The following is a 26,725-nucleotide window of genomic DNA, read 5'->3' as shown; positions in this document are numbered from 1 at the left end:
GAGGGCAATCTGCTGCAATCTGTGTGACTGCAGAACTGAACGAGTCTTTCTCTTTCACTAGAGACACCAGCACAGGGGCTGATTACACCTGATGCCTCAGCACGGTAAGAAATCTGTACGTGAGATGTTCTTTAAGTTCTTTTCAGATCTTCTTAGAACTATTTGCTAAGGTCATAGCTGTTGGTTATTAATAAGACAGAGGTGGGATCTTTGTGATTGAGACACTTGTAACAGTGCTCATGGGTTCACCTCCTCACCCCTTCTCTTTAGAAGTCTCAGGCTCTGTTCAGTGAGATGCGACATTCATGGCAGCCACAGTGAGCTAAGAGATTGCTTTCGTACAAACATGAGCTATCCATGCTGGATTGTATAAACTCTGGCTTCCAGAGGAAGTTGGTGGTTTTCTTTTTACTAGTGCAAACCTCAGTGCACAGTGGATTTAAGAGGCTATGTTCCTTTTGTGAAGGAAGTAACTGTAATGAAGATCCAATGTTGTATTCATGTACATAAAACACAGAAAAGTCCTATATCTGTAGATACCAACAGCAAGCAATTATAATGGGGTTTGTCACACAGTACCAAGTTCATATTTTCATAGTTGGGGATGAATGTTCACGTCAGCGGTTTTGGAAGATCTAACCAGTAGGCATGATTTTCTCTTCTGAGTACTACTGGGACATATGCAGACCCAGTACATACCTTTGTTCTGTGTAATTGAAAATATTATGTATTTTACAGGTTTATGTAGGTATCATTTCATTTGGATTGTATTTAGGCAAGTGGACAGCATTAGTGAACTTTTCCAGGTGTGAATAACACTACATTAGAAAAAAGAAGGCAAAAGTTTTCCTCACTGGAATTGTGATATTGAGGCAATTTTAACATTTATTGAATTCAATTTTAAGCAAAATTATTTTTATACAATCCACATTGTTGTCTTTAGGTAATTGTGTTTTATACTTTTGTGATTATGGTCTAAAAATATTTCAGGATATCACAGGATTGTTTGCAAACACATAGAAGAATTTTTTAAATGGAACAGAGAAAAGAATGGACATACGATTTTAATATGATTAGTTTTTCTTTGATAACAGGATATATTTTAATGAAAAAGTGTTGCATGCATTCTGATGATTACTATACCATTTGCTCTATATGTTTTCAATCCTGCTATATCTTTCTTTTTCCATTTTTTACTTAAATTGGAAACAACATGTCAATCACAGTTCCCTCTCCCTTCCCTCCTCCCTTGCCCCCCCACTAACACCCTACCTATCCCATACCCTTTCTCCTCCCCAGGGAGGGTGAGGTCTTCCATGGGGGTCTTCAGACTCTATCATATCCTTTGGGGTAGGGCCTAGGCCTTTCTTTTGCCATTGGTAGAATCTGGGGAATCTGGGATGGCTTAGTGTGTAAAGGTAACTGACTTCTAGCTTGGCAGTTTCCAGGCTTACGTAGTTAAAGGGGAGACAAACATCCAATGAAGGTCTTCTAACACACACACTCTCTCTCCCACTGAGTCTCTCTGTGTTTGTGTCTGTCTGTCTGTATTTATCTCTTACTAAAGTATGATTAATTGTCTTAACAGTCTCACAAATGGAACCTTGGATGCAAGGTAGCAACAAATTTAAAGGAAATATTGATTATGAGGCACTGTGCAATATGCCAACTCAAAATGAAGGACCCTATAGATTTGACATACCACCACAATCAACCTGCTATCAAACTCAGGAATCTTCTTATGAAAAGGACACAGTTTCTAATGCCTCAACAATGAAATGTTCTGGTTGCTGAGAAACACAATATTTAACATGGCATGAAGACAGTACTTCTTCATATCTATCTAGAGATGTCTGGGTCTCACATTAAGTAATAATCACACAAATTAAACAGAATGATATCAACAGACCTGGCCATGGGGATTGTCTTTGTGTCCCAGACTACACTGGGAATGATGGGGAACTCAGCCTTGCTTTGCTGTTTCATCATCAATGAATTCTCTGGGATCAAAGCCAGGCCTACAGACCTTATTGTCAAAAGGCTGACCTGTGCTAACTTCATGGTTCTGCTCTGTAAAGGAATCCCTCAGACAATGGCTGCTTTTGGTTGGACATATTTTTTAGATTCCATTGCATGTAAACTTGTCTTTTACTTTCATAGAGTTGCCAGAGGAGTATCCCTTGGGTCCACAGCCCTCTTAAGTTTCTTCCAAGCCATCATGATCACCCCAAGGAATGCCAAGTACAAACACTTCAAAGCAAGAGCCTACAATGTCATTGGACCTTCTGTCAACATGTGTTGGCCCCTGCAAATGGTGTTAAATGCCTTCATTCCTGTGTTAGTGACAGACCTGGGGTATGGAAAAAACTGCACTGATTTCCGTGATTTGCTATACTGTGCTGTGGCCAAACCTCACAATCTAACGTATGCCTTATATGTTATCTTATTGGGCTCCTCTGATGTCATGTGTTTGGTTCTCATGATATGGGCCAGTGGTTCCATGGTGCTTGTCCTGCTGAAGCACAAGCAGAGGGTCCAATACATGCATAGAGTTCTGTGTCCCAAATCATCTCCCGAGACCAGAGCCACCCAAACCATCCTTGTCCTAGTCAGCAGTTTTGTGCTCTTTTATTCAACATCTGGCATCTTAACCATGTGCTTAACTTTTGTAAACGGAACCTGTAGGTGGCTGGTCCATGCCAGTGTAGCCACAGCTGCTTGCTTTCCAGCATTGTGTCCCTTTCTTCTCATCAAACACTACACCCTAGTTACCAGGCTCTGCTAATAACAAACAACATATGTTACACGTCAGAGAGCCCTAACATTTATAGCCTGCCCTCTTTCTATTGTTTTTGTTCTATTGTGTTCTATCATTTTATCATTACTTACTTACTTACATTTCATCTCTAATCTGGAAAATTCCTAAGTACGGATGTAAACTTTAAAACTGGTACAATATTTTTTCAATCAGATCATTGTCAGTAATGAAGTATCAACATTGGAGATGTTTGCATCATAACCATTTCGGGCTTTCATTATGAGAGTGCACCTTAATCAATGATGCATCTTGGGGGGGCTTGTGTGTGAATTTTATTTAGTTGTGGAGAAAAAAAATAAATTTTCAGTAAAATGCATGTTGCTTGGAAAAATAACATGCTTCCTCACCTATGTATATTCTGCTCTATGACTGCTAGATAAGTATTTAAATGTGGGAGTAAATACAAGATATACACTGGTAGGTAGAAGGGTACTATAAGCTCTGCTTCCTGGTTAAGTAAACAAGATGTAATCTCTCAGCAGATGTCCTGTCTGCTGGACTTTACAACATTTTCAGACCTTTGTCACCTTTTTCTGAATATTAGTTACAGGACTTGTGTTGTAGATACATCAAATCAGGGCTGGGCACCTTAGTGCCAATTGTTCTGTTAATTTTGACCAGCTGAGTACTACTGTAATGCTCTTTATCTGTTATGAATTGAAGCTGTTTGCTGATTAGAGACCTATTCTTACCTGTGGATTTCAGAATAAATAGAGAATGCAGTTTTAAATTATAGTGGTTTAGAAAGGTGGAAATAGTAGGATCTCTTCTATGTCAACAGCCTTATCAGACATTAAACATGTAAGCTATGTATAGTGACAGGCATGGATTTTCTCCACTTGAGCCAGTCTTAAATTTATTCATGAATTTTCAAGATTATGATTTTAAAACAAGGCCTGAAGAGTCACAGCCCTGCTTGCGATGACCACATGGATGGGAAATCTGGACGGACAGCTACATGTAATTAATGAGTGTAGATAAAGGCGACATCAGTCTTCCCTAGGGATTTGTTACCCTATACCCTGTGGTCAGACCTAAAAATACATATATATCATTAGCACAAGGAATTTAGCACATTACAAATACGAATATAGTGGTAATTATTACAAAATATAGCATATTTGATGCCTGTTATTATGTACTATATTTATACAATTAAATTATTAAATTTGCATAATTAAATAGCTAGTTGAAATAAAAGAGGCTACAAATTTGAAAGACTGCTAGGGGATTAGGGAGGAGTCATCTCTAATGCACAGAAAAGGAGAATTGGGCACCGTTTTGATGTTACATCCTCTTTCCCATAGCATATTAATTACACAAAATAATGAGTCTCATCACATATGATCCCTCACAAGGACAGGATCTGTCAATGTGTTACAAGGTCTAAATCAACTTCTAGAAGACATCTAGTTAGCTTGACAGCTCTTACTGTGTCTAAACCTCAGCATGTATGGAACATGATTTCATAGTAAATGTTATTAGTGTCATGTGCTCTCTGAGGCATGGTGTGTGGGTTGTATTGTAGAACACTATCTATGTTCTACATAGATAAGGGTACACAGGTCTTACAGGGATCATTATGAAAACATTGTCTATATCCTACACCCACTATCTTCCTACCACTGAAAGTTTCAGAAATGCAATTCCTCGTACCTCAATAGTCTCTAATTAGTCCATTTTCTACACTGAAAACTCTTTGAGTGACTGTTTTTATTAGTTTAGGCTCCTTAGCAGTGACCTCTGTAGTATTGAGTCCATTGTCAATCATCTGTGTCTTCCCTCCTCTTGTGCATCCTCCAAATCCAAACATGTTTGACTACACACCACGTCCTCTGTTTGTTTGGCTCCAAGTGCTTTGCCCCTCAAGTTTCAGGCATTTGCATCTCCTCTGTGACACTCACATTTGTCTTTGACACCTAGGGTCTTAGTGGTTTGGGGGAGCACCTTTTTCCTACTCAGATATGCCACTGACCAATATTCCCCAGTTAACTTTATTTTGTGCACTCATTTATCTTCCCTCGTGTTTTATCCTCCCCCAACCTGTTCTGTTACTGATAAGAATCAAATAGAAAATGCTTTCAAAGACTTTGGTTTTGCAGGATATACCCCAACATTGGTATTATGTAGAAAAATCGTGGACACTTTTGAAGGATAAAGAAAACCAGTAGCAGTCAGCAAGCCTGTGAGTCCTATGTATAAAATATTTGGTCCTGAGCCAGGTGTTGGTGATGCACGCCTTTAATCCCAGCACTCAGGAGGCAGAGGCATGCAGAACTCTGTGAGTTTGAGGCCAGCCTGGTCTACAGAGCAAGTGCCAGGATAGGCTCCAAAGATACACAGAGAAACCCTATCTCAAAAACAAAAACAAAAAAAAAACCCAAAAAACAAAAAGCAAAAGAAAATCTTTGGTCCTAACCCTTAGTTGTAGGTTTGTATTAATTATCATTTATTACGCTGAGGAAATATCCCTGTATTTCTTGTTATTTCATGCAAGGATGCTGGGTATGTTAAAAGTATTTATGGCATCAGGAAAGCCAAATTCAATGGTCTATCAAATCCATACCCCAAGAGCTTGGACAAGCCCATCAGAGCTGAGGTAGTTTGAGGGTAAGACCCAGGGGGATGAATGACACCAAGAGAACAAGGCTCTCTGAATCAAGTGAACAAATCTCCTATGAACTCAGGGAGACAGAAGCTGCAAGCACTTTTCATCTAGTCCTCTGCATATATATATATATATATTCTAGCTGTCGCTTTAGCATTTGTATGACTGCTGAGTTTATGAATGAGGGGGTCTCTGATTCTTGTGCCTTCTCTTGGGACATTTACTTTTGTTGGTTTGCCTTGTGCAGTCTCAATGAGATATTTAAATAAAACTATTTTTATCTTGTTATGCATTGCTGTTATGTCTCAGAAGCTTCCAATACTCTTTCTACATCTACTGTATGATGACCCCTAAATTTGGGGAGACTGATACATCATATTTTGAGGCCCTCCAGAATATTTTAATGTCAGCATTTTGAATGATTGTGGAACTTTGTAGTAATCATCATATCAGGAGACTCTAGTTTAGCAAATAAGCACTGGAGCTTACAGGTGGCTCCTTTAACAGGAACTTAGGAAGAAGAATAAAATGTGGTAGGGACACAAATATAATAAGGTAGGATGTACATTAGTTGGAGGTATAAATGGAACAGGCAGGATCCAGCAGCAATATTTGTTCACATAAATTCTTGGAACAAGCTGGCAGGAGTTAAAGTAGCAAACTGTCAATATATGGAATTTCTGGAATTTATTAGAGGAGCAGGCACAGGAATATTCAAGGAGGGGGGATGGTGGTAGTTGGGGCCTGAGCAGAGCCCACACTCACCTCAAGCAGAGGGCAGAGGGTGGAGAGGGGACAAGAGTGAGGTGTGGTCCTTCCAGCCATGGCAAGTGGACTCTATGAGAGGTTCAGGCCCAGAAAGATCCAAGGAGGCAGGGAAGGTGGGATGTGGGGCCCAAGCAGAGCCCACACTCTCCTCAAGCAAAGAGCAGGGATCAGAATGGAAGTCACCATCTTTTGGGTTTTTTTTTGTCCTATTGTGTTCTGTAATTTTATTGTTAGTACAATCCAACCCTTTTTAAATTTCATTTCTAATCCAGGAAACACCAAAGATGGATGTAAACTTTAAAAGTGTTACAATTTTTTTCAATCAGATCATTACCAATAAAGAAGTATCAACATTGGAGAAGCATGCATCACAGCGATAACTGCATTCATGAGAGCGTACCTTCATCAAAGATACATTGTGGGGAAGGGTTGGGTGTGAATTTTATTTAGTTGTGGACAAAAATAACAAATTTGCAGTAAAATGCATTTTTCTTGGAAAAATAGGATATGTTTTCTCACTTATGTATATCCTGTTCTATGATTGCTAGATGAGTATTTTAATGTAGGTTTAAATACACAATATACACAGGTAAGTAAAAAGCTCTGCTTCCTTGTTATATAGGCAAAATATAATCTCTCAGCAGATGTCCTGTCCTCTAGATTTTACAACATTTTCACACCTTTGTCCACATTTTTCTGAATCTTCTTTACAGGGCTTGTGTTGTAGATGCATCAGATTTGGTCTGGGGACCCTAGGGTCAGTTGTTCTGTGAATTTTAACCAGTTGTGTACTAATGGTCTCTATCTGTTATAAATTGATGCTGTTTGCTGATTAGGGCTGAGATGTATTCATACCTGTAGGTTTCAGAGTAAATAGAGAATGCAGTTTTAAATTATAGTGGTTTGGAAAGGTGGAAATAGTAGGATCTCTTCTATGCCAACAGCCTTAACAGTCATTAAACCAGCAAGCTATGTGTAGTACCAGGCATGGATTTTTCTCCACGAGAGCGAGTATTAAATTTATTCATGAATTTTCAAGACTATCATTTTCAAAACAGGGCCTGAAGAGTCACAGCCCTACTTGCCATGCCAACATAGATGGGAACTCTGACGAGGCTCATGTGCAAGGACAGCTACATGAAATTAATTAGTGTAGATAAAGAAAACATGTAGGGAATTTTTTTATCCTATAGCATGTGGTCAGACATAAAAATGCATTTATATCATCAGCACAATCAATTTAGCACATTGCAAATATGAATATAGTGGTAATCATTATGAAACCAGCATATTTATCATATTTAATACCTTCTAATATATTATATTATATTTATACAATGATAATATATCACTATATTTGCATAATTATATAGGTAATTAAAATAAAAGAGGATATGAATTTGAAAGCCAGCTTTCAAAGGACCCATCTCCTCTACCCATAAGAGGATAATTGGGCACCACTCTGAAGCTAGATCTTCTTGCCTATAGGACATTAATTACACAAAATAATGGGTCTCATCATATATGATCATTTCCAAAGAGTGGACCCAACAATTTTTCAAGAAGTCTTAAATCAACTTCTAGAAAAACTCTAGTTACATTGACAGCTATTACTGTGTCTAAAGCTTGGCATGTGTGGGACCTGAATTCATAGACAATGTTATTAGTGTCATGACCTCTCTATGGTCAGATAAGGGTACAGTGGTCTGACAGAGTCATTGTGAAAATATTGTCCACATCCTACATTCACTATCTTTCTGCCATTGAGAGTTTAACAAATCCATTACACCTTATCATACCTCAATAGTCTGTAATTAGTCTATTTTTCTACCCTGCAAATTCTTTGAGTGACTGTCTGTTTTTTATTAGTTTAGGTTCCTTAGAAGCAACCTCGCTAGTATTAAGTCCATTGTCAAACATCTGTTTCTTCCATAGCCTTGTTCTGTGCATCCTCCGAATCCAAATGTGTTCGACTAAACACCATGCAATTATTCAATATTCTCCAGGTAATTTCATTATTTGTACTCATTTATATTCCTTAATGTTTGATCCTTTCCCCAAATTGTTCTGTTACTGATATGAACCAAATAGAAAATCCTTTCAAAGACTTGGGTTCTGCATGATATACCTCATCATTGGTACTATTTAGAAACATTGTGGATGCCTTTGAAGGTTAATCATCACCAGTTGTGGTCAGCAAACTTATGAGTCCTGTGTATAATATTCTTGGGTCCTAGCACTTGGTTGAAAGTTTGTTGTAAGTATCCATTATTATGCTGAGGGATTACCCCTGTATCTCCTGTCACTCGTGCAAGAATCCTGATGTGATAAAAAGTACTTATGACATCAGGGATAGCAAATTGAATGTTTCTATCAAATCCATCCCCTCAGAGCTCAGACAAGCCCATCGTAGAGGAGGCAGAAAGAGGGTAAGAGCCAGAGGGTGATGAATGACACGAAGAGAACATGGACCACTGAATCAATTTAGTAAAACCTTCTACAAATTCATGGAGACCGAAGCCACAAGCACAGGGACTGAACGGGATGTCATCTAGTCCTCTGCATTTATATCATAGCTGTCACTGTAGTATTTTTATGAGTCAGCTGAGTTTACGAACGAGTGGTTCTCTGATTCTTGTGCCTTCTCTTGGGTCCTTTACTTTTGTTGGTTTGACTTGTGCAGTCTCAATGAGTTTTTTAAAATTATCTTTTGTATTGTTACCCATTGTTGTTATGTCTCAGAAACCTATTCTTTCATAATGACAGTAAGAAAGTGTGTGAGCATGGAAGGGGAGGTGGAGAGGAAGTGTGGGGAGGAGAGTGAGGAGAAACTGTAATCAGGATATATTATATAACAAAATAATCTTTTTTCAGTAAAAGGGAAAATGAAAGAATATTTTGGGTCATACAATAACATAATCAAATGATCTCCATCTTTGAGTCCATCTGTGTGACAGTGATAGCTGAGTAACATCTGCACACCACACAAAACATATCATTTTCATACTCAAAATAAGAATCAGTGACTTATATTCCTTATGCTGAACCAAAATGAGTCTAGGTAGTCTGGAGTAATGATTCATAAGAACCAAGGTTGCAAAAGAGGGAAAACATAAAGAAGTGAGGCGAGTGTTGTTCACCAGCCACCAGCTGTGATTATGCAAAAGAGCTATGCAGCCTTGTAAGATAGAGGAGAGAGTGTAAAAAGCCAGGAAGATAAATACCAGGACCAGGGTGTTCTGCATGGCTCTGGACTCAGGGGAGGTTCTCCTGGAACCATGGGTGCTATGGATGTGTTGAACCCTCTTATTGTGTGTGTATGGAATGACAATCATGGAACCACTGGACCAGGCCATAAGCAAGGAAAAAAGGACTTCAGGGCACACCACCAATGCTGCATAGAGTAAGCCATTCATTTCATCCCAGCCTGCAGTGGAGCAGTGTCCAATGGGTCCAAGAAACAAGCTGATTATCTACTTCCAATTCCTTTCTGATAGACCCACTCCATTGGACATGTGTTCCTAAAATAATCTAAATTTCATGATGGAGAGGATGTAAACTCATTTTAAAATCATTTTTGGAAATCCTTATTTCTTAGTAAAATATATTCAGTTCATTAACACATTTTTAAAAGTAAAATACTCATTTTATTAAAAATAGCTTTTCAATCTTTTTTGAACTTTTTTATTTGAATTACAAACAAGATTGAATTACATGACAATCCCAGTTCCCTTCTCCCTCCCTTCCTCCCCTGCCACCCCCCCAACTAAAACCCAACCTATCATGTATCCTTTCTTCTAATCTACACCTGACTCAACCTTTCTGCTCTCTCATGACCTCTGCAACCTTACTCTTCTTCCCTTCTCATTCTCATAGCTCCCTCCACCCTCTTCCCATGTTCTCAATTTGCTCAGGGGATGATGACCTTTTCCCCTTCTCCAGGGGATCATGTATGTCTCTTTTAGGGCCCTCCTTGTTTCCTAGCTTCTCTGGCAGTGTGGATTGTAGGCTGGTAATCCTTTCCTCTATGTCTAAAATCCACATATGAGTGAGTACATGTCATGTTTTTCTTTTTGTGATTGGGTTACCTCAGTCAGAATGGTTTCTTCTAGTTCCATCCATTTTCCTGCACATTTCAAGATTCCACTGTTTTTTTCTGCTGAGTAGTACTCCATTGTGTAAATGTACCACATTTTCTCTATCCATTCTTCAGTTGAGGGGCATCTAGGCTGCTTCCAGTTTCTGGCTATTACAAATAGTGCTGCTATGAACATCGTTGAACAGATGTCCTTGTTGTATGAATGTGCTTCTTTTGGCTATATATGCCTACAAGTGGAATTGATTAGGGTGGATGATTTTTCTGATGTGTTCTAGGATTCAGTTCGCCTATATATTGTTGAGTATTTTTTGCATCAGTGTTCATGAGGGATATTGGTCTGTAGTTCCCTATTTTAGTTGTATCTTTGTGTGGCTTGGGTATCAAAGTGATTGTAGCCTAATAAAAAGATTTTAGCAATGTCCCTGCTGCTTGTGTTTTGTGGAACAATTTTAGGAGTAATGGTATTAGCTCTTGATTGAATTTCTGGGAGAATTCTGCAGTGAAGCCATCAATCCTGGGCTTTTTTTTGGTGGGAAGGCTTTTGATGACTGCTTCTATTTCATTAGGGGTTGTAGGTCGATTTGAATTGCTTATGTGTTCTTGGTTTAATTTTCATAAGTGACATTTATCCAGAAAACTGTCCCTTTACTTTAGATTTTCAAATTTTGTAGAGTACAGGTTTTCAACGTATGACCTGATGATTGTCTGGATTTCCTCAGTGTCTGTTGTTATATCCCCGCTTTCATTTCTGATTTGTTAATTTGCATGCTCCCTCTGCCTTTTGATTAGTTTGCATAGAGGTTTATCCATCTTGTTGATCTTCTCAAAGAACCAACTCTTTGTTTCATTGATTCTTTGTAATATTTTTCTAGTTTCTACCATAATAGAAGGAGACATAGTAGGTTTAAAGAGAAATCAGCCTCGAAGGAAAAGTCTAGAGATCTACAAGGATGACACCAAGTAACAATGTAAGCAACAGAGGAGAGGCTACCTTAAATACCCTCCCCTGATAATGAGATTGATGACTGACTTACATGCTATCCTAAAACCTTCATTCAGCAGCTGATGGAAGTAAAAGCAGACACCCACAGCTAAACACTGAACTGAACTGAAATCCAGTTGCAGAGAAGGAGGACTGATGGGCAAAGGGGTCCATACCAGGCTGGTGAAACCCAACAGAAAAAGCTGACCTGAACAATGGAGAGCTCTTGGTCCCCAGACTGATAGCTGGGAAACCAGCATAGGACTGATCCATGTCCCATGAATGTCAGTGTCAGTGAGGAGGCCTCTTGTAGTAGATCAATACTTATCTATAGCGTAGTAATGGACTTTGGGAGCCCCTTCCACATAGAGGGATACCCTCTGAGTCTAGACACACAGTAGAGGACTTACAGGCTATCCAAAAGTATATGACAGGCTCTGAAGACTCCCCTATGGAAGGCCTCACCCTCTGTAGGGAGCACAAAGGGTATGGGATGGGTGAGGAGTTAGTGGGGGGAGCTGAGTAGGGAGGGAGAGGGAATTGGGATTGACATGTAAAGCAATTTTGTTTATTTTTTAAAAGATTTTATTTATTTATTCATTTATTATGAATACAACATTCTGCTTCCATGTATATCTGCACACCAGAAGAGGGCACCAGATCTCACAATGGATGGTTGTGAGCCACCGTAGTTGATGGGAATTGAACTCAGGACCTCTGGAAGGGCAGTCGACCCTCTTACCTCTGAGCCATCTCTCCAGCCCCTAGCAATTTTGTTTCTAATTTAAATAAAGATGGAGAAAAGAAAAGAATACTTGGCCAGGTCCAAATTCAGTTTATTTCATTTTAGATTTATATACTTCAGAAGCTACGATGAAGCCATCGAGCTTTGGTCATAGTTTTACAGTTTCTACCAATTGCATTTTTATGCCCTTATCCACCACAGGATGAAAAAATGGCAGAAAAGGAGGTTTGAGGACCACATGATGGGACAGGGAGGTTGAACTGGGGTGAGACAGAAGACAGCAAAGATAAGAGATAATATATTAGAGGGAGACATTTTAGGTTTAAAGAGAAATCAAGCACTAGTAAAATGTTTGGAGAGCTACAATGATGACACCAACTAACAATCTAAGCAACAGAGGAGAAGCTACCTTAAAATGCCCTCTCCTGATGATGAGATTGATGACTAATTCATATGCCGTAGTATAGCCTTCATCCAGCAGCTGGTAGAAGTAGAAGCAGACCCCCACAGCAAAACCTTGAACTGAACTGGAATCCAGTTGCAGACAAGGAGTGATGAACAAAGGGGTCAAGACCAGGCTGGTGACACGCACAGAAACAGATGGCCTGAACAAGGGGGAGCTCTTGGTCCCCAGACTGATATCTGGGAAATGAGCATGGTACTGATCCAGACCCCATGAATGTTGGTGTCAGTGAGGAGGCCTCAGAAATCTATGGGGCCTCTTGTAGTAGATCAGTACTTATCCATAGCATAGGAATGGACTTTGGGAGCCCATTTCACAAGGAGAAATACACCCTGAGTCTAGACACATGGTGGAGGGCTTAGGTGCTATCCAGAAGGATATGACAGATTCTGAAGACCACCTTTTGGAAGGCCTCACACTCTCTGGGGATCATAGAGGGTATGGGATGGGTAGGGGTTAGTGGGTGGGCAGGGGAGGAGGCGAGGGAGAGGGAACTGGGATTGACATGTAAAGCATGTAAAGCAATTTTGCTTCTAATATTAAAAAAATGGAGAAAAGAAAAGAACACTTGGCCGGAACCAAATTCAATTTATTTCAATTTAGATATATATACTTCAAAGAAGCCATGGATTGCTCATGGTTTTACATTGTTTCCACCAATTACATTTTCATGCCCTTATTCACCACAGGATGAAAATTGGCTTAGTTGAAAATAGAAAAAATATTTATCTTGATATCTTCTTCCATAACTCATGAGTTAATTTCCCTACCATTGCCTAACATTATTTTTCTGTGTCTCCTTTCAAAACCTGATAGTAAAGTTACACACACCTATACATATAAGCAGATTTGCACTTTATAGGAAGAGAACATGTGATTTGTTTTCTGAGTTTGTAAGACCTGGCTTAATATTATTAATTACAAGCCCATCAATTTTCCTTCAATTTTGTTATTTCATGTTTCACAATAGTTTATGAGTATACCATTTTATATGTAAGCAAAAATATGGATTTATATATTCATGGATATAAACGTGGACTCAATTTCCATGTAAATAGAGCAGCCATAAACATGGATGGGCACAAATTTTTGTGGAAATAAATGGAGTATTCTGGGTATATTCCCATGAGTGTAAAAGATGGGACATATATCAGCTCTATTTTTTTTATTTACTTTTTTGAGGAACCTCAAAACTGATTTCCATAATGTATATATCAAATATTTTCTAAACTTTATTGATGAAGTCCACATTACACTGCTGCCAAACCAGATAACATCAAAATAATAAAATGGAATTTACATTCTAATCTCCCTGATGAACACAGATTCAAATTTTATCAAAAACATTTGCAAAGAAAAAAAGATGACATTGAAACCACCATTTATTTCCACTCAATTTCTGCATGAGGTAAAGGATATTGATAATAGTTTTTCACTAAGTGGTCTGGGGAGATGCTCTGTTTGAAGATGTTGTTGAAGACTGTTGGTGCAAGCTACAGAGCAAGCCAATCTGATTGTCTCTAGAGCAACTGAAAGTAGGGTATGTAGGAAGTTATGGCTGAAGAAGTTTTCTGATACTGCTGAAGACAAGAATAGTTGTAAATAGTCAGGGGCCTCCTGAAGCACAACTTCAAGGCCAGCCACTGTTTTAGCTTTCTTTGCAGATAGACTTTATGACCCATTAGATTTTTGTGAAGTAACCAAGCACTCAGCATGCCCTGGACAAATGAAAGCCAGAAGAAGGATGGCTTGATTGAGAACATTTTTTCTAACTCTTTTGTACATAGGTGGACAGAGGGAAGACTTGAAACTGAAAGTTGAGGAGTGAAATCTTCTTTATACAGTGAGAAAGGCTAATGTGGACAGCCAATTCAACCAGCTGACAAAACTCTGAGACATACCATCTACATTAATAGTTAAAGGACAAGGCACTACCTACTTAACTTTCTGTACTTACTTTGTGAGGGAGATGGGAGACTAAACAACTGGATACCATAAGAATTATATCATTTACATACTTAAGAATGAGTGTGTTCACATTCCTTATCCAGACCAAGCTGAGACTTGGCATGGAGTAATGATTCATAAGAACAAAGGGTACAAAACAAGGAAAACACAGAGAAGTGAGGTGACTGATGTTTACCAGCCACCAACTAGGATTAGACAAAAGAGCCACACAGCCTTGTAAGATAGCAGAGAGAGTATAAAAAGCCAGAAAAGTAGACACAAGGACCAGAATGTTATGGGTGGCTCTGGATTCAGGGAAGTTTCTGATGGAAACACAAGTGCTCCGGATGTGCTGAACCCTCTGCTTGTGTCTGTACAGAATGACGATCATGGAGCCACTAGACCAGCCCATGAGCAATGAAAAGAAGATTTCAGGGCACACGACCAATGCTGCATAGATTGAGTCATTGATTCCATCACGCCCTGCAGTAGAGCAGTGACCAAAATCTCGTTTACTTGTCACATTGTTACTATAACTTTTGATAATTGGATACACAAAGAAAATGAAATGTATCAATATGTATGAGACCCAGAGAAGGGAAAGGGTGCAGCCAATGTACTTAGCAGCTTTGACTTTTTGATCCTTACAACAGGATTCCTTCTGATTGATGGTGACGGCCTGAAAGACGCTCAAGAGGCAGGTGGTGCCAATGGACATACTTCGGCCAACTCTTACAATGTACAAAATTAATCTGCATCCCAAATCATTTAAAAACTGCTTTAAACCAAAAGCTGCCATCGTGTGGGGCACTCCTTTAGAGAGAATTATCAGGGTGTTGGCTGCCATCAGGTGCACGTGAATCAAATCTACAGTCTTTAATTTGCTGTCTCCATAGCAGATTAAATAGTAGTAAAACACAGAGATATTTCCCAGAATTCCTATTGTAGTTAGTGACAAGACAATTATTTTGATGGTCAGATTCCACAAATACATTCTGTTAGTGGGCATGCTTCTCATTAGATGATGGACAAAGACATTTCTCTGTTCAAAATAAATGAAATATATTAATAACCCAAAATCTACAGAGAGGGTAAATCGCAAAACCGGACTAGACTACACGACAAAAATTTCTCATATATTATCATATTGTCAATTATTGCTTACATTGCAATCTACTCTAAGATGGCTAAAGGTCTCATCATGATTATGTGAATGGATAGTATGCCTTCCTCATATCATAGAATATGTCAAATCGTGGGAAATTTAATTTGCCCTGTAAGAAGAAATTGTTATAAGAGGCAATAGCAGGACCCATAGTCCAAGACTGTGATAATAAACTAGCATTTTCTAACCAACCATGGTATATAAGAAGAAAATTTCAATGATTTGTACCAAACTAAAAAATTGCCAATTCTTATTGTATATATCATTTACATTAAAACCAGATAAATGAAAAACTCATAACATCATTCATGATATTTCTACAGTTACATATGAAAATTTTACTAAAGGCATAAAAAGTGTTCAAATGATGGTTTAAGTAACAAATCCTATCTTATGTTAAGAGCTACCATTTATGCAAGTCACAACATAGACACAAACAGATATGTGCACACTCAGGTTAGGACACTTAGAGCACTGTGGACATTCAATGGGATGATAGCCCACAGAAATATGTCAGCTGAAATGGTAAGGATGATGTCACCATCTGAAGAATAAAAGCTAATTCAGAAATGTTCAATCCCTGTTGAAACTATGGGATAATATGGCCTAATCAGAATTCTGGATTCTAAATGGGAGAAGAAAAGGCACTGAGTCAGATAGCCCATCAGTGCACTGGGAGAAGACTCTCAAGACAATGTTTTATTCTATTCCCTCAGGAGAATGTGTCTGAACACTCTTAAGTAGGGTGAGATTCCATTGAATAAATAGGGAGAAGCAGCTGTGAATTAGTACCAGGCTGAACCAAGAAGCCTCAGGAAGGGTGCTATTGCTCCACTCATCATCCAGCCATGTAAGGACAGTCAGCTTGTGTAATTATGTTGATATATGAAGGAATTAAAACAAACTGGTGACCTTGGGAAGTACCAGATAATAGCAGTTTCCCTTATTTGTGCACTGGAGAAATACCCTAGAGAATGGATAGATCAGAAAATTGAAAGTATTCTATTCTGTGAGGAAATACAAACTGAGTAGGATCACAGTAAGCCTTGTGTCATTGTTGTTTCTTAGCTTTTAAATTTTAATGTGGGAGTTAGTGTGTGGCAAGCCTAGAAAACTGTAATGGGACCCATGAGAGGATTAAAAAGATCCTCTATGAGAAGATATTTTTAAGAAAATGTTCATTGCCTTGAGCCACTGGTCTGGTTAAAGTCTCTGGTTTCTGGTAAACCATCATTGCTGGATTCTTACTGGAATTCCTCTGGGGTATTCTTTGGAAGGCCCACAAGTCTTGGAGATACTCTAAGTATTGTTGCAGAGGACAAGTCACTTCAGAAGCTCAAGCATGAGGTTCTAGATGCCATAGATGTTGGGTTGGACCAACTCAAGGACTGAATCTGGGTTTGAGTGGTAGCAGGTTATTCTGAGAGACTCTGGCCATCTACCTCATGTGGGGCAGTATCAACTCCCCTTGTCCCTGCCATCAATGGAGGTATGCACTTGCCTTGTTAAAGAGTTGGACCATCTTTCTGGAGTGCAGAGAGCAGCTATAAAACACTTTAAGACAGTCAGTATTCAACACGAGTGAAAACACAGCATCCCTGGGAACTGTTAAAATTCTACCTACCCTGGATCATTACCTTGCTGAGAGGCCAGGAACATTCTAGGAAATTCATGCCACTGACACATATGTGTGGAAGGAAATTAAATTATTATCAACATACCTCATTGTAAGAGCTGTTGTGGTGTTGGAGACTCCTTGAATGACAATGAACAAGCAGAATCTATTCCACATGCTTGCCAAGTATTTAGGATCTTACTGCATCTGTTGTAGGGAAGTAAGAGCAATGTTAAACAGAAGAGACAGGTACCAGAATCAACTGCAGCGTGAAACTACTTTCATGCTTCATCAGTGAGGTCACTAAGAAAAATCTGATTATGGACTTGGACCTTTGTCTTTAGAATTGTAGGATTCTGCACAGAAGTTAGAGTGTGATCACACTGGTTACAGGATTCTGTGCAGAAGGTAGAGTGTGATCACACTGGTTATAGATTCTGCACAGAACGTAGAGTGTGATCACACTGGTTAGATCCATTGATATCTTGCATTCTCACATTAAAATATTCTTTCTCAAATTCTAAAAAGTGGAAAATGAATAATGGAAAGCATAATTATGTGAGTTAAATATAGTTGGTATAAGTAGAAAACAGCAATGACAATGTATGAGTCACTGCCATGAGCTCAGGTTTTCACCTTCTTTAATGGTTAAAACTGTATGATCCAGACAATACCAATATTTACACTGTAATGGACTGAACTATGGATCACACGGACATGGGACTCTTTAAATCCAAAAACTGATTAGAGTCACAGTGAATATTGCGAAGACTGGAACATAAAAAGTGTTACAGAAACAAAAATTGCTTAGAGTCACCGTGAACATTGGGAAGACTTGAACATAAAAAGTGTTACAGAAACACAGCCGCCTCACTGTGCTTTACAAAACCATGATGGGAGATCTGCAACATTCTGCACCCTTCTTTGCAGTTGGTGTTCACGTTTCATTTCTGTTCATATATTTGGTAATCTATTGTATGCGTCGTGCTGCAAAAAGTTTTCATTCTGTGTGAATAGAGAGGTGGCTCAATGCGCAGGAAAAATGTGCTGCTGTTGCTTCAGCGGATCCCGTTTTGGTCCCCAGCACCCACAGGGTGCCCTACATCTGCCTGAAATTCCAATTTCAGGGGCTTCTGTATTCACCTATTGGCCTCTAGAAGCACTGAATTCTCACAGTGCTCATATTTACATGCAGGGGAAACAGACATTAAGACAAAATAAAGAAAATATGTAACATAAAGGGTTATCTCTTAGGCAAATGTCAAATTCCAGTGCTTCTGAGGGAATTCTTCTAATCATGGTCTGACCTGACATAAAACTGTTCCATCTCCCAGTTTGGTTTCACAAGTACAGGATGAACCTGATATTTATGATGCCGCCAAAACTATTATTTCTAACATTTCAGGGATAAAGATTATACAAGGTATACAGAGGAATTACTAACACTATTAATCTGTACAGCATATAAAAGAAAACACTAATATGTGATTACTAGATAATATTCTTAGATGGACACTAAATTGCTAAAAAATTTCTTGTAAAATTCAGCATTTATTCACTCTTCTTTATTATTATTTTACAACAAAGGGCATCAATATCTAGCTCTGACTGTCTCAAAACTCACTACATAGATCATGTTGAGCTCAAGTTTACAGAGATCTGCCTTCTCTGCCAGAAAAGTTCTGTGATTAAAGGATTTTTAACACACTATGACATATTTTCTAACTCTTACATCAACAAGTCTATTACAATGAGATGTATAATGAATTTATACCGAGAATAGGATGTAATATCATATGGTGCAATCAGAAGAATGTAAAATCTATAATCTTGTACAGTGTGAGCATTTAATGCTGCCCAGTGTTAGTAGTGTCCATGCTAAGTGTTAATGCAGACTTAGCCAAAGGATAGAACCTTGGCAGACCATGAACAAGGCTCTGTCTTCCAGTATCAATAAAGATATACAATGAGTGTTGTCAGCTATCAGGTTCTGATTAATATTACAGTATGCTGAAACCAGCTGAAATAACTCCACACATTTGACCCTGGATAAAATTGCCTGACACTCATACTGAAACTTTCCTTCCATTTTCCCTTCCCAAGTTCAAGAAGGAGAGGCTTCGAACCAGTCATTGTACCAAATGCCACTCACCAGAGATTCAGTTACTGTTTCTTTAAATTGAACATAAATGTACTGTCACATATGAATACTTTTTACTCCACAATCATACTCACATCCCGCTCTTCTCTGGAATATGTGCGACTTGTATTTTCATCCTACTGTGTTCTATGATATAAAACCATAGCAAAATAAACTCAAATACTTATTACTGAGGATATAATCTACACAACATGGAAGTTGAGGTGAATTATCACATTGACTTAGTTTAGAAACTCTTAAACAGATAATGAGTTGGGCTGAATTATCCTTCTCTTACTCACAGTCACAATCAGTGAGAAACCTATATTATACCAGGAAACAAAATGGATACAAGGTCAGGAAAACTTGGATCTGTCTAGCTCATCTCTTGGCTATGCAATTTATTCTTTTGCATTTTTCTTGTCCATGGATCTGTTTCTAAACAAGATCCCATACAAGACATGAACACTTACTCAGGACTCTCTCTTTTTCTAATTTTACCACACAGACTGAAATACACAGTACTCACCTGGCTTCTTGGCTCCGCAGGTTGGTTGGTTCAATGAGCAGATCCAGAGTCATTAATAAGCCTCAGTGTAGGAGAGTTAGAACAAGGGTGATGTAGAGGTCTGTGACTCTGTGACCTCACCTCCCTCCAGAACTGCAATTTTCATTTCACCTTCAGTGACAAGGACAGCACTAGGTGTGAAAGACTAGACAATATATAAAAATTTCCAGTTGTTAATTAGCAAAGATATTTTAGAGTTCCTTGTGTATTTACCCAGTGGCATAAGGTGTTAGGGAGAGGCATTGAGTTTTCATGATCCCTGAATGACGACTCTGTCTCCTGTGGAAGGTGCTAGAATCTCTCATAGATTCGTGTGATAGTGAGAAAATTCCCTCTGTCCTTTGGATTCCACACTTGACTGACTTCTTCCATTACAAACCAACATACTTAATTTTTAGAAGTTTTTTTAAACTTTATTACTTAAAATATCTGAGTGTTTTATATGTGCATATGTATTTTAATCAATTCTAGAATTGATTATCAGCTCTCATTTCCTTTTTATTGTACACTCCACATGACACGTGTTCATAAAATAACCTAAATTTTAATTTTCTTTTTTAATTTTAATTTTTTATTTCATTTCACATTCCAACCACAGTTCTTCCTCCCCCCCTCCTCCCAACACCACTTGCCTCCTCCCACCCCTGTCACCTGCCCCAGCACAGCCCCAGTCCACTCCTCCTCATTGCTACGGGCCCCCATGTGGAGTCAACATAGTCTGGAACCATTGTTGGGCCAGGACCAGGCCCTCCTCCTATTGTTGTGTTATTGCTCCAGCTAGAACTCTGAGTACTGTATGGAATAGATAAGCCGAGAGTGGACAGCCTAGACCTGTTCCCAATTTTAGTGGAATCAATATGAGTTTTTCTCCATTTAGTTTAATATTGGTTGTTGGCTCTGTATATTGGCTTTATTATGTTTAGGTCTGAGGCCTCCATCCCAGATCTGTCTGAGACCTTTATTATGAAGGTGTATTGGATTATGTTGAAGGCTTCTACAGCATCTAACAAGATAATCGTGTGGTTATTTTTCTTTCAGTTTGTTTATATAGTAGATTATATTGACCATTTTCCAAACATTGAACCAACCTGGCATCTCTGGGATTAAACCAGCTTGGTTGGGGCGAGTGATATTTTTGATGTGTGCTTGGTTTCAACTTGCTAGTATTTTAGTGAATATTTTCATTTTCATGACAAGGATCATGTAAAGTATATGTTAAAATGTTTATTGGCGCCAGCTATTGGTGGCACATGCCTTTAACCCCAGCACTTGTCAGGCAGAGGCTGGCAGATCTATGTGAGTTCCAGGCCAGCGTGGTCTCCAGACCAAGTGCTAGAATAGGCTCCAAAGCTACACAGAGAAACCTTGTCTCGAAAAATCAAATAATTATAAAATAAAATAAAAGTTTGTTGGCCATTTGTATTTCTCGTTTTAAAAAATCATTTCATTAACTCATTTATATTTGGCAAATTTCTTTCCTTGTTATTTAGTTTCTACAATGCTTAGTAAATACTGACTATCAGCTTTTTATCTGAAGGAAAGCTGATAAAGTTGTTCTCAAATTTCAGGGGGCTCTCTGTGCACTCTACTGGTAGAATGCTGTGCTGAGCAGGAATTTTGTAATTCCATGGAGTGTCATCTGTTGATATATGGCATAATACCTGTTTTTGACTTCTTTCCGGAATGTTGTATTCCAATCTAAATCTTAGAGTATATACCCTCTATTACTCTTTAATTGTTTCAGTTTTCATTTTATTTTACAGTTTTATTTTATGTATTATTTATTTAGTGAGGATGAGTCTAAGTATGTACATAATCTTCAACTCCATCAAAGGCCTCAGAATAATAATGAATAAACTCAAAACTGACAGACACATCTCCCTGCCTGGACAGTCACCTGAATTTCCTCTATAATGCTAGTGCATCCGTTCAGTCAAAGGCCCTTTGTGTTTTACATCATTTTTCTCTGTCCAATAGATTCTCTGGCAGACGTTCCCATGAATCAGGAACTTTTCAGGACTGTCCCATCAAGTTCTCCAGTCACTTTCCTGTGGGTCCTGCAAGTCCAGTTTGTATAGCACACTGTCAAACAATCCAGGCAAGAGCCCAAATGGTTCATCTCGCCACGTTGAAGGCAAAATTCATAAGGAGTTTCTTCCATGCCTACCTTCCTCTCAGAAGTAATTGGTGTTGCCAGGCTCAGTTGTGTCTGTCATGAAAAACCCTAAAACATTTTAAGTGCCATATTCTGAAGGTCTTTGAAACGTTTGAAAACTATACATCTCAAATATATTGCTGTATATCTAGGAAACCTAACTAACCCAACTATAAGTTTTGACTATTATAGGTTACTACAATCTATTTAATGATACATTACATTTTTAAAAGCCATATGAACACCATACGTAAATAAGAGAAGAAATATATATATTTCTTATTGACCTCTGCTTCCCTCAGCAAATTTTACTGGGTAAACCACCACAGATGGCTAGGAAGCTAGGAAACAAGGAGGACCCTAAGAGAGACATACATGGTCCCCTGAGAAGGGGAAAGGGACAAGATCTCCTGAGCAAATTGGAACCATGTGGGAGGGATGATGGATCCAGGAGAATGAGAAGGGGAGAAGAGCAGGGGTGAGGAGGACACGAGGGAGCAGGAAGGTTGAGTGGGGGAAGAATAGAGAAAGAGCAAGATAAGAGATACCATGATAGAGGGAGATACTATAGGTTTAAAGAGAAATCAGGTGCTAGGGAAATGTCTACAGAGCTACAAGGATGACACCAACTAACAATCTAAGCAACAGAGGAGAGGCAACCTTAAATGTCCTCCCCTGATAATGAGATTCATGTGTGACTTATATCCCATCCGAGAGCCTTCACCCAGCAGCTGATGGAAGTAGAAGCAGACACCCACAGCTAAATAATGAAATGAACTGGAATCCAGTTGTAGACAAGAAGTGATGAGCAAAGGGGTCAAGAACAGGCTGGTTAAATCCAAAGAAAATGCTGACCTGAAAAAGGGGAATGAAAAGGGGGCAGTTCCTGGTCCCTAGACTGATAGCTGGGAAACCAGCATGGGATTGATCCAGGCCCCATGAATGTGGGTGTCAGTGAGGAGACCTCAGAAATTTTGGGGCCTCTTGTAGTAGCTCAGTACTTATCCATTGCACAGGAATGGACTTTGGGACCCCATTGCACAGAGAGGGATATCCCCGAGTCTAGATACAAGGGGGCAGGCTTAGGCACTATGCAAAAGGATATGACAGACTCTGAAGAACCTCCTTATAGAAGACCTCACCCTCTCTACTGAGTAGAAATTGTATGGGATGGGTAGGGATTTAGTGGGTTGCATGGGAGGAGGGAGGGAGAGGGAACTGAGATTGACATGTAAAATAATTTTGTTTCTAATTTAACTATAAACTGGAGAAAAGAAAAGAAAAGAAAACTTGGCCAGCTCCAAATTCAGTTTATTTCAATTTAGATCAATATACTTCAGAGAGCTAAGATGACGCCATGGAGCATTGTTCATGTTTTCATAATGTTTCTACCAATTACATTTTCAATCCCTTATCTACCACAGGATGAAAAAATGGATGAATTGAAAAGAGAAACAATAATTATCTTGATATCTTCTTCCATAGCTCATGAATTAATTTGCCTACTATTACCTAACACTATTTTTCCTTGTCTCGTTTGGAAACCTGATAGTAAAGTTGCACTCACCTATACACATATGCAGGTTCACACCTTATAGGAAGAGAACATGTGATTTGTTTCTGAATTTTAATACCTGGATTAATCTTATTCATTATAAGGCCATCAATTTTTCTACAATTTTGTGATTTCATGTCTAACAATATTTTAATAGTATACCATTTCATATGTAAGCACAAAATTGATTATAGATTTATATATTCATGGATATAAATGTGGGCTCTATTTGCATGTAACTAGAGCAGCAATAAACATGGATGGGCAGAAATATCTATGGAAATAAATGGAGGTTTCTGGATATATTCCTTTGAGTGTAAAAGTTGGGAGATATATCAGCTCTATTTATTGTTTTGAGGACCCTGAAAACTGATTTCCATAATTTATATGCCAAATATGTTCCAAACTTTATTAATGAAGTCCACATTACACTGTTGTCAAACCAGAAAACAACACAAAAAATAAAACAGAAATTTACATTCTAATCTCCATGATGGACAGAGATTCAAAATTTCTCAAAAATATTGGCAAAGAAAAATAAAGATGACATTGAAACCATCATTTATTTGCACTCAATTTCTGCATGAGGTAAAAGGTATGGATAATAGTTTTTCAATACGTGGTCTCGGGAGGTGCTCTGTTTGGAGATGGTGAAGACTGTTGGTACCAGCTTAGAGCAAGCTAATATGATTGTCTCTATAGCATCTGAAAGTAGGGTATGTAGGAAGTTACGATTGAAGAAATTTTCTGGTACTGCTGAAGACTAGAACAGTTGTAAATAGACAGGGGACTCCTGAAGCACAACTTCCTGGCCAGCCACTGTATTAGTTTTCTTTGCAGATGGATTTTATGACCAATATGATTTCTGTGAAGTAACCAACACTCAGCATGCCCTGGACAAATGAAAGCCAGAAGAAGGATAGCTTGATTGAGAACATTTTTGCTAGCTCTTTTGTACATCATTTGGACAAAGGGAAGCCTTGACGCTGAAAGTTGAAGAGTGAAATCTCCCTCATACAGTGGGAAAGTCTAATGTGGACAGCTAATTCAACCAGCTGAGAAAACTCTGACACATGTCATTTGCATTCATATTTACAAGACAAGGGACTCCCTCTTTAACTTTCTGTTCTGATTTGTGAGGGAGATGGGTGAGTAAGGAAGTGGATACTCTATAACTATACCATTTATTTAAGAATAACTGAGTTTATATTCCTCATCAAGACCAAACTGAGTCTTGAAACCATTGAGTAATGATTAATAAGAACAAAGGGTCCAAAACAAGGAAAACATAGAGAACTTAGGTGAGTGATGTTCACCAGCCACCAACTAGGATTAGACAAAAGAGCCAAACAGCCTTGTAAGATAGCAGAGACAGTATAAAAAGCCAGAATGGTAGACACCAGCGCCAGGATGTTCTGGGTGGCTTTGGACTCAGGGGAGGTTTTGCTGGAATCATGGGTGCTGCGCATGTGCTGAACCCTCTGCTTGTGTCTGTACAGAATGACGATCATGGAGCCGCTAGACCTGGCCATGAGCAAAGACAAGCAGATTTCAGGGCACACCACCAATGCTGCATAGAGTGAGTCATTGATTCTATCCCGCCTTGCAGTAGAGCAGTATCCAAAATCTTGTTTTCTTGTCACATTGTTACTATACCTTTTGATAAGTGGATTCACAAAGAAAATGAAATGTATCAACATGTATGAGACCCAGAGAAGGGAAAGGGTGCAGCCAATGTACTTAGCAGCTTTGACTTTTTGATCCTTACAACAGGATTCCTTCTGACTGATGGTGATGGCCCGGAAGACACTCAAGAGGCAGGTGATGCCAATGGACACACTGCGGCCAACTCTTTCAATGTACAAAATTAATCTGCATCCAAAATTATTTAAAAACTGCTTCAAACCAAAAGCTGCCATGGTGTGGGGCACTCCTTTATAGAGAATGATCAGGGTGTTGGATGACATCAGGTGCACGTGAATCAAATCTGCCGTCTTTAATTTGCAGTGTCCATAGCAGACCAGATAGTACTGAAACACGGAGAAATTTCCAAGAATTCCTACTGTAGTTAGTGATAAGAAAATTATTTTGATGGTCAGAGTCCAGAAATACATTCTGTTATTGGGCATGATTCTCTTTAAATAATGGACAAAGACATTTCTCTGGTCAAAATGAATGAAAATGTTAATAACCCTAATTCTACAAAGAGGCAAAATTGCCAAACCAGACCAGACTACATAACAAAAATTTCTTCAAGCTTATGATATTATCAATTATAACTTACAATGAAATCGACATTAAGAAGGCTAAAGGCCTGATCATGACTATGTGAATGGCTGATATGCCCTCATCATATCATAGAGTATGTCAAATTGTGGGATATTTTATTTGGCCTGTTAGAAGCAATTGGTACAAGAGGCAATACCAGGAAGCATAGTCCAAGACTGCGATAATAAACTAGCGTTTTCTAACCATGCTGTATATGAAGAGAATTTCAATGATTTGTACCAAACTAAAAAATTACCAATTCTCATTGTGTATCACATTTACATTAAAATCTGGTAAATGAGAAACTTATAATATTATTCATGATATTTCTACTGTTATATATGAAAATTTTATAAAAGGTATATAATGTATTCAAATGATGGTTTAAGTAACAACACGTATCTTATGTTAAGATCTATCTTTTATGCAAGTCATACCACATTGACAGAAAAACAGATATGTACATTCTTAGGTTACAATTGTTAAGAGCACTGTGGACATTCAAAGGGACGATAGCCCACAGAAATATGTCAGTTGAAATCATAAGGTTAATGTCACCATCTGAAGAATGATATCTAATGCAGGAATGTTCACTGTCTCTGTGGAAACTATGTTTGGGACATTGTGTCACCAATCAGAATTCTAGATTTTAATTGGGAGAAGAAAGTGACCCTGGATTAGACAACCCATCAGTGCACTGGGAGAAGACTCTCAAGACAGAATATTCCATTCTATTCCCTCAGGAGAATGTGTCTAAACCTCTTAAGAAGGGTGAGATTCCACTGAAAAAGGAGGGAGAAGCAGTTGTAAATTAGTACAGTCTGAAGCA

General features: G+C 38.6%; 3 protein-coding genes across 3 annotated transcripts; 1 reads left to right on the top strand and 2 right to left on the bottom strand.

Moving 5' to 3' along the window:
• Positions 1-1,894: 1,894 nt before the first annotated feature.
• On the top strand, positions 1,895-2,785 carry LOC113838481 (vomeronasal type-1 receptor 4-like). The gene has a single exon (XM_027434147.1). It carries the CDS (start codon positions 1,895-1,897, stop codon positions 2,783-2,785), a length of 891 nt encoding a protein of 296 aa, XP_027289948.1.
• Positions 2,786-14,422: 11,637 nt separating this feature from the next.
• Positions 14,423-15,439, bottom strand: LOC100757097 (vomeronasal type-1 receptor 4-like). Its single transcript, XM_027434143.1, has one exon. The coding sequence runs from the start codon at positions 15,437-15,439 to the stop codon at positions 14,423-14,425; it is 1,017 nt and encodes a 338-aa protein (XP_027289944.1).
• Positions 15,440-24,812: 9,373 nt separating this feature from the next.
• Positions 24,813-25,757, bottom strand: LOC118237647 (vomeronasal type-1 receptor 4-like). Its single transcript, XM_027434142.1, has one exon. It carries the CDS (start codon positions 25,755-25,757, stop codon positions 24,813-24,815), a length of 945 nt encoding a protein of 314 aa, XP_027289943.1.
• Positions 25,758-26,725: the final 968 nt, after the last annotated feature.

This window comes from Cricetulus griseus, unplaced genomic scaffold, assembly GCF_003668045.3.
Source record: "Cricetulus griseus strain 17A/GY unplaced genomic scaffold, alternate assembly CriGri-PICRH-1.0 unplaced_scaffold_11, whole genome shotgun sequence".
Taxonomy (NCBI): Eukaryota; Metazoa; Chordata; class Mammalia; order Rodentia; family Cricetidae; genus Cricetulus; species Cricetulus griseus.
This window is presented reverse-complemented; position numbering and strand designations above follow the sequence as displayed.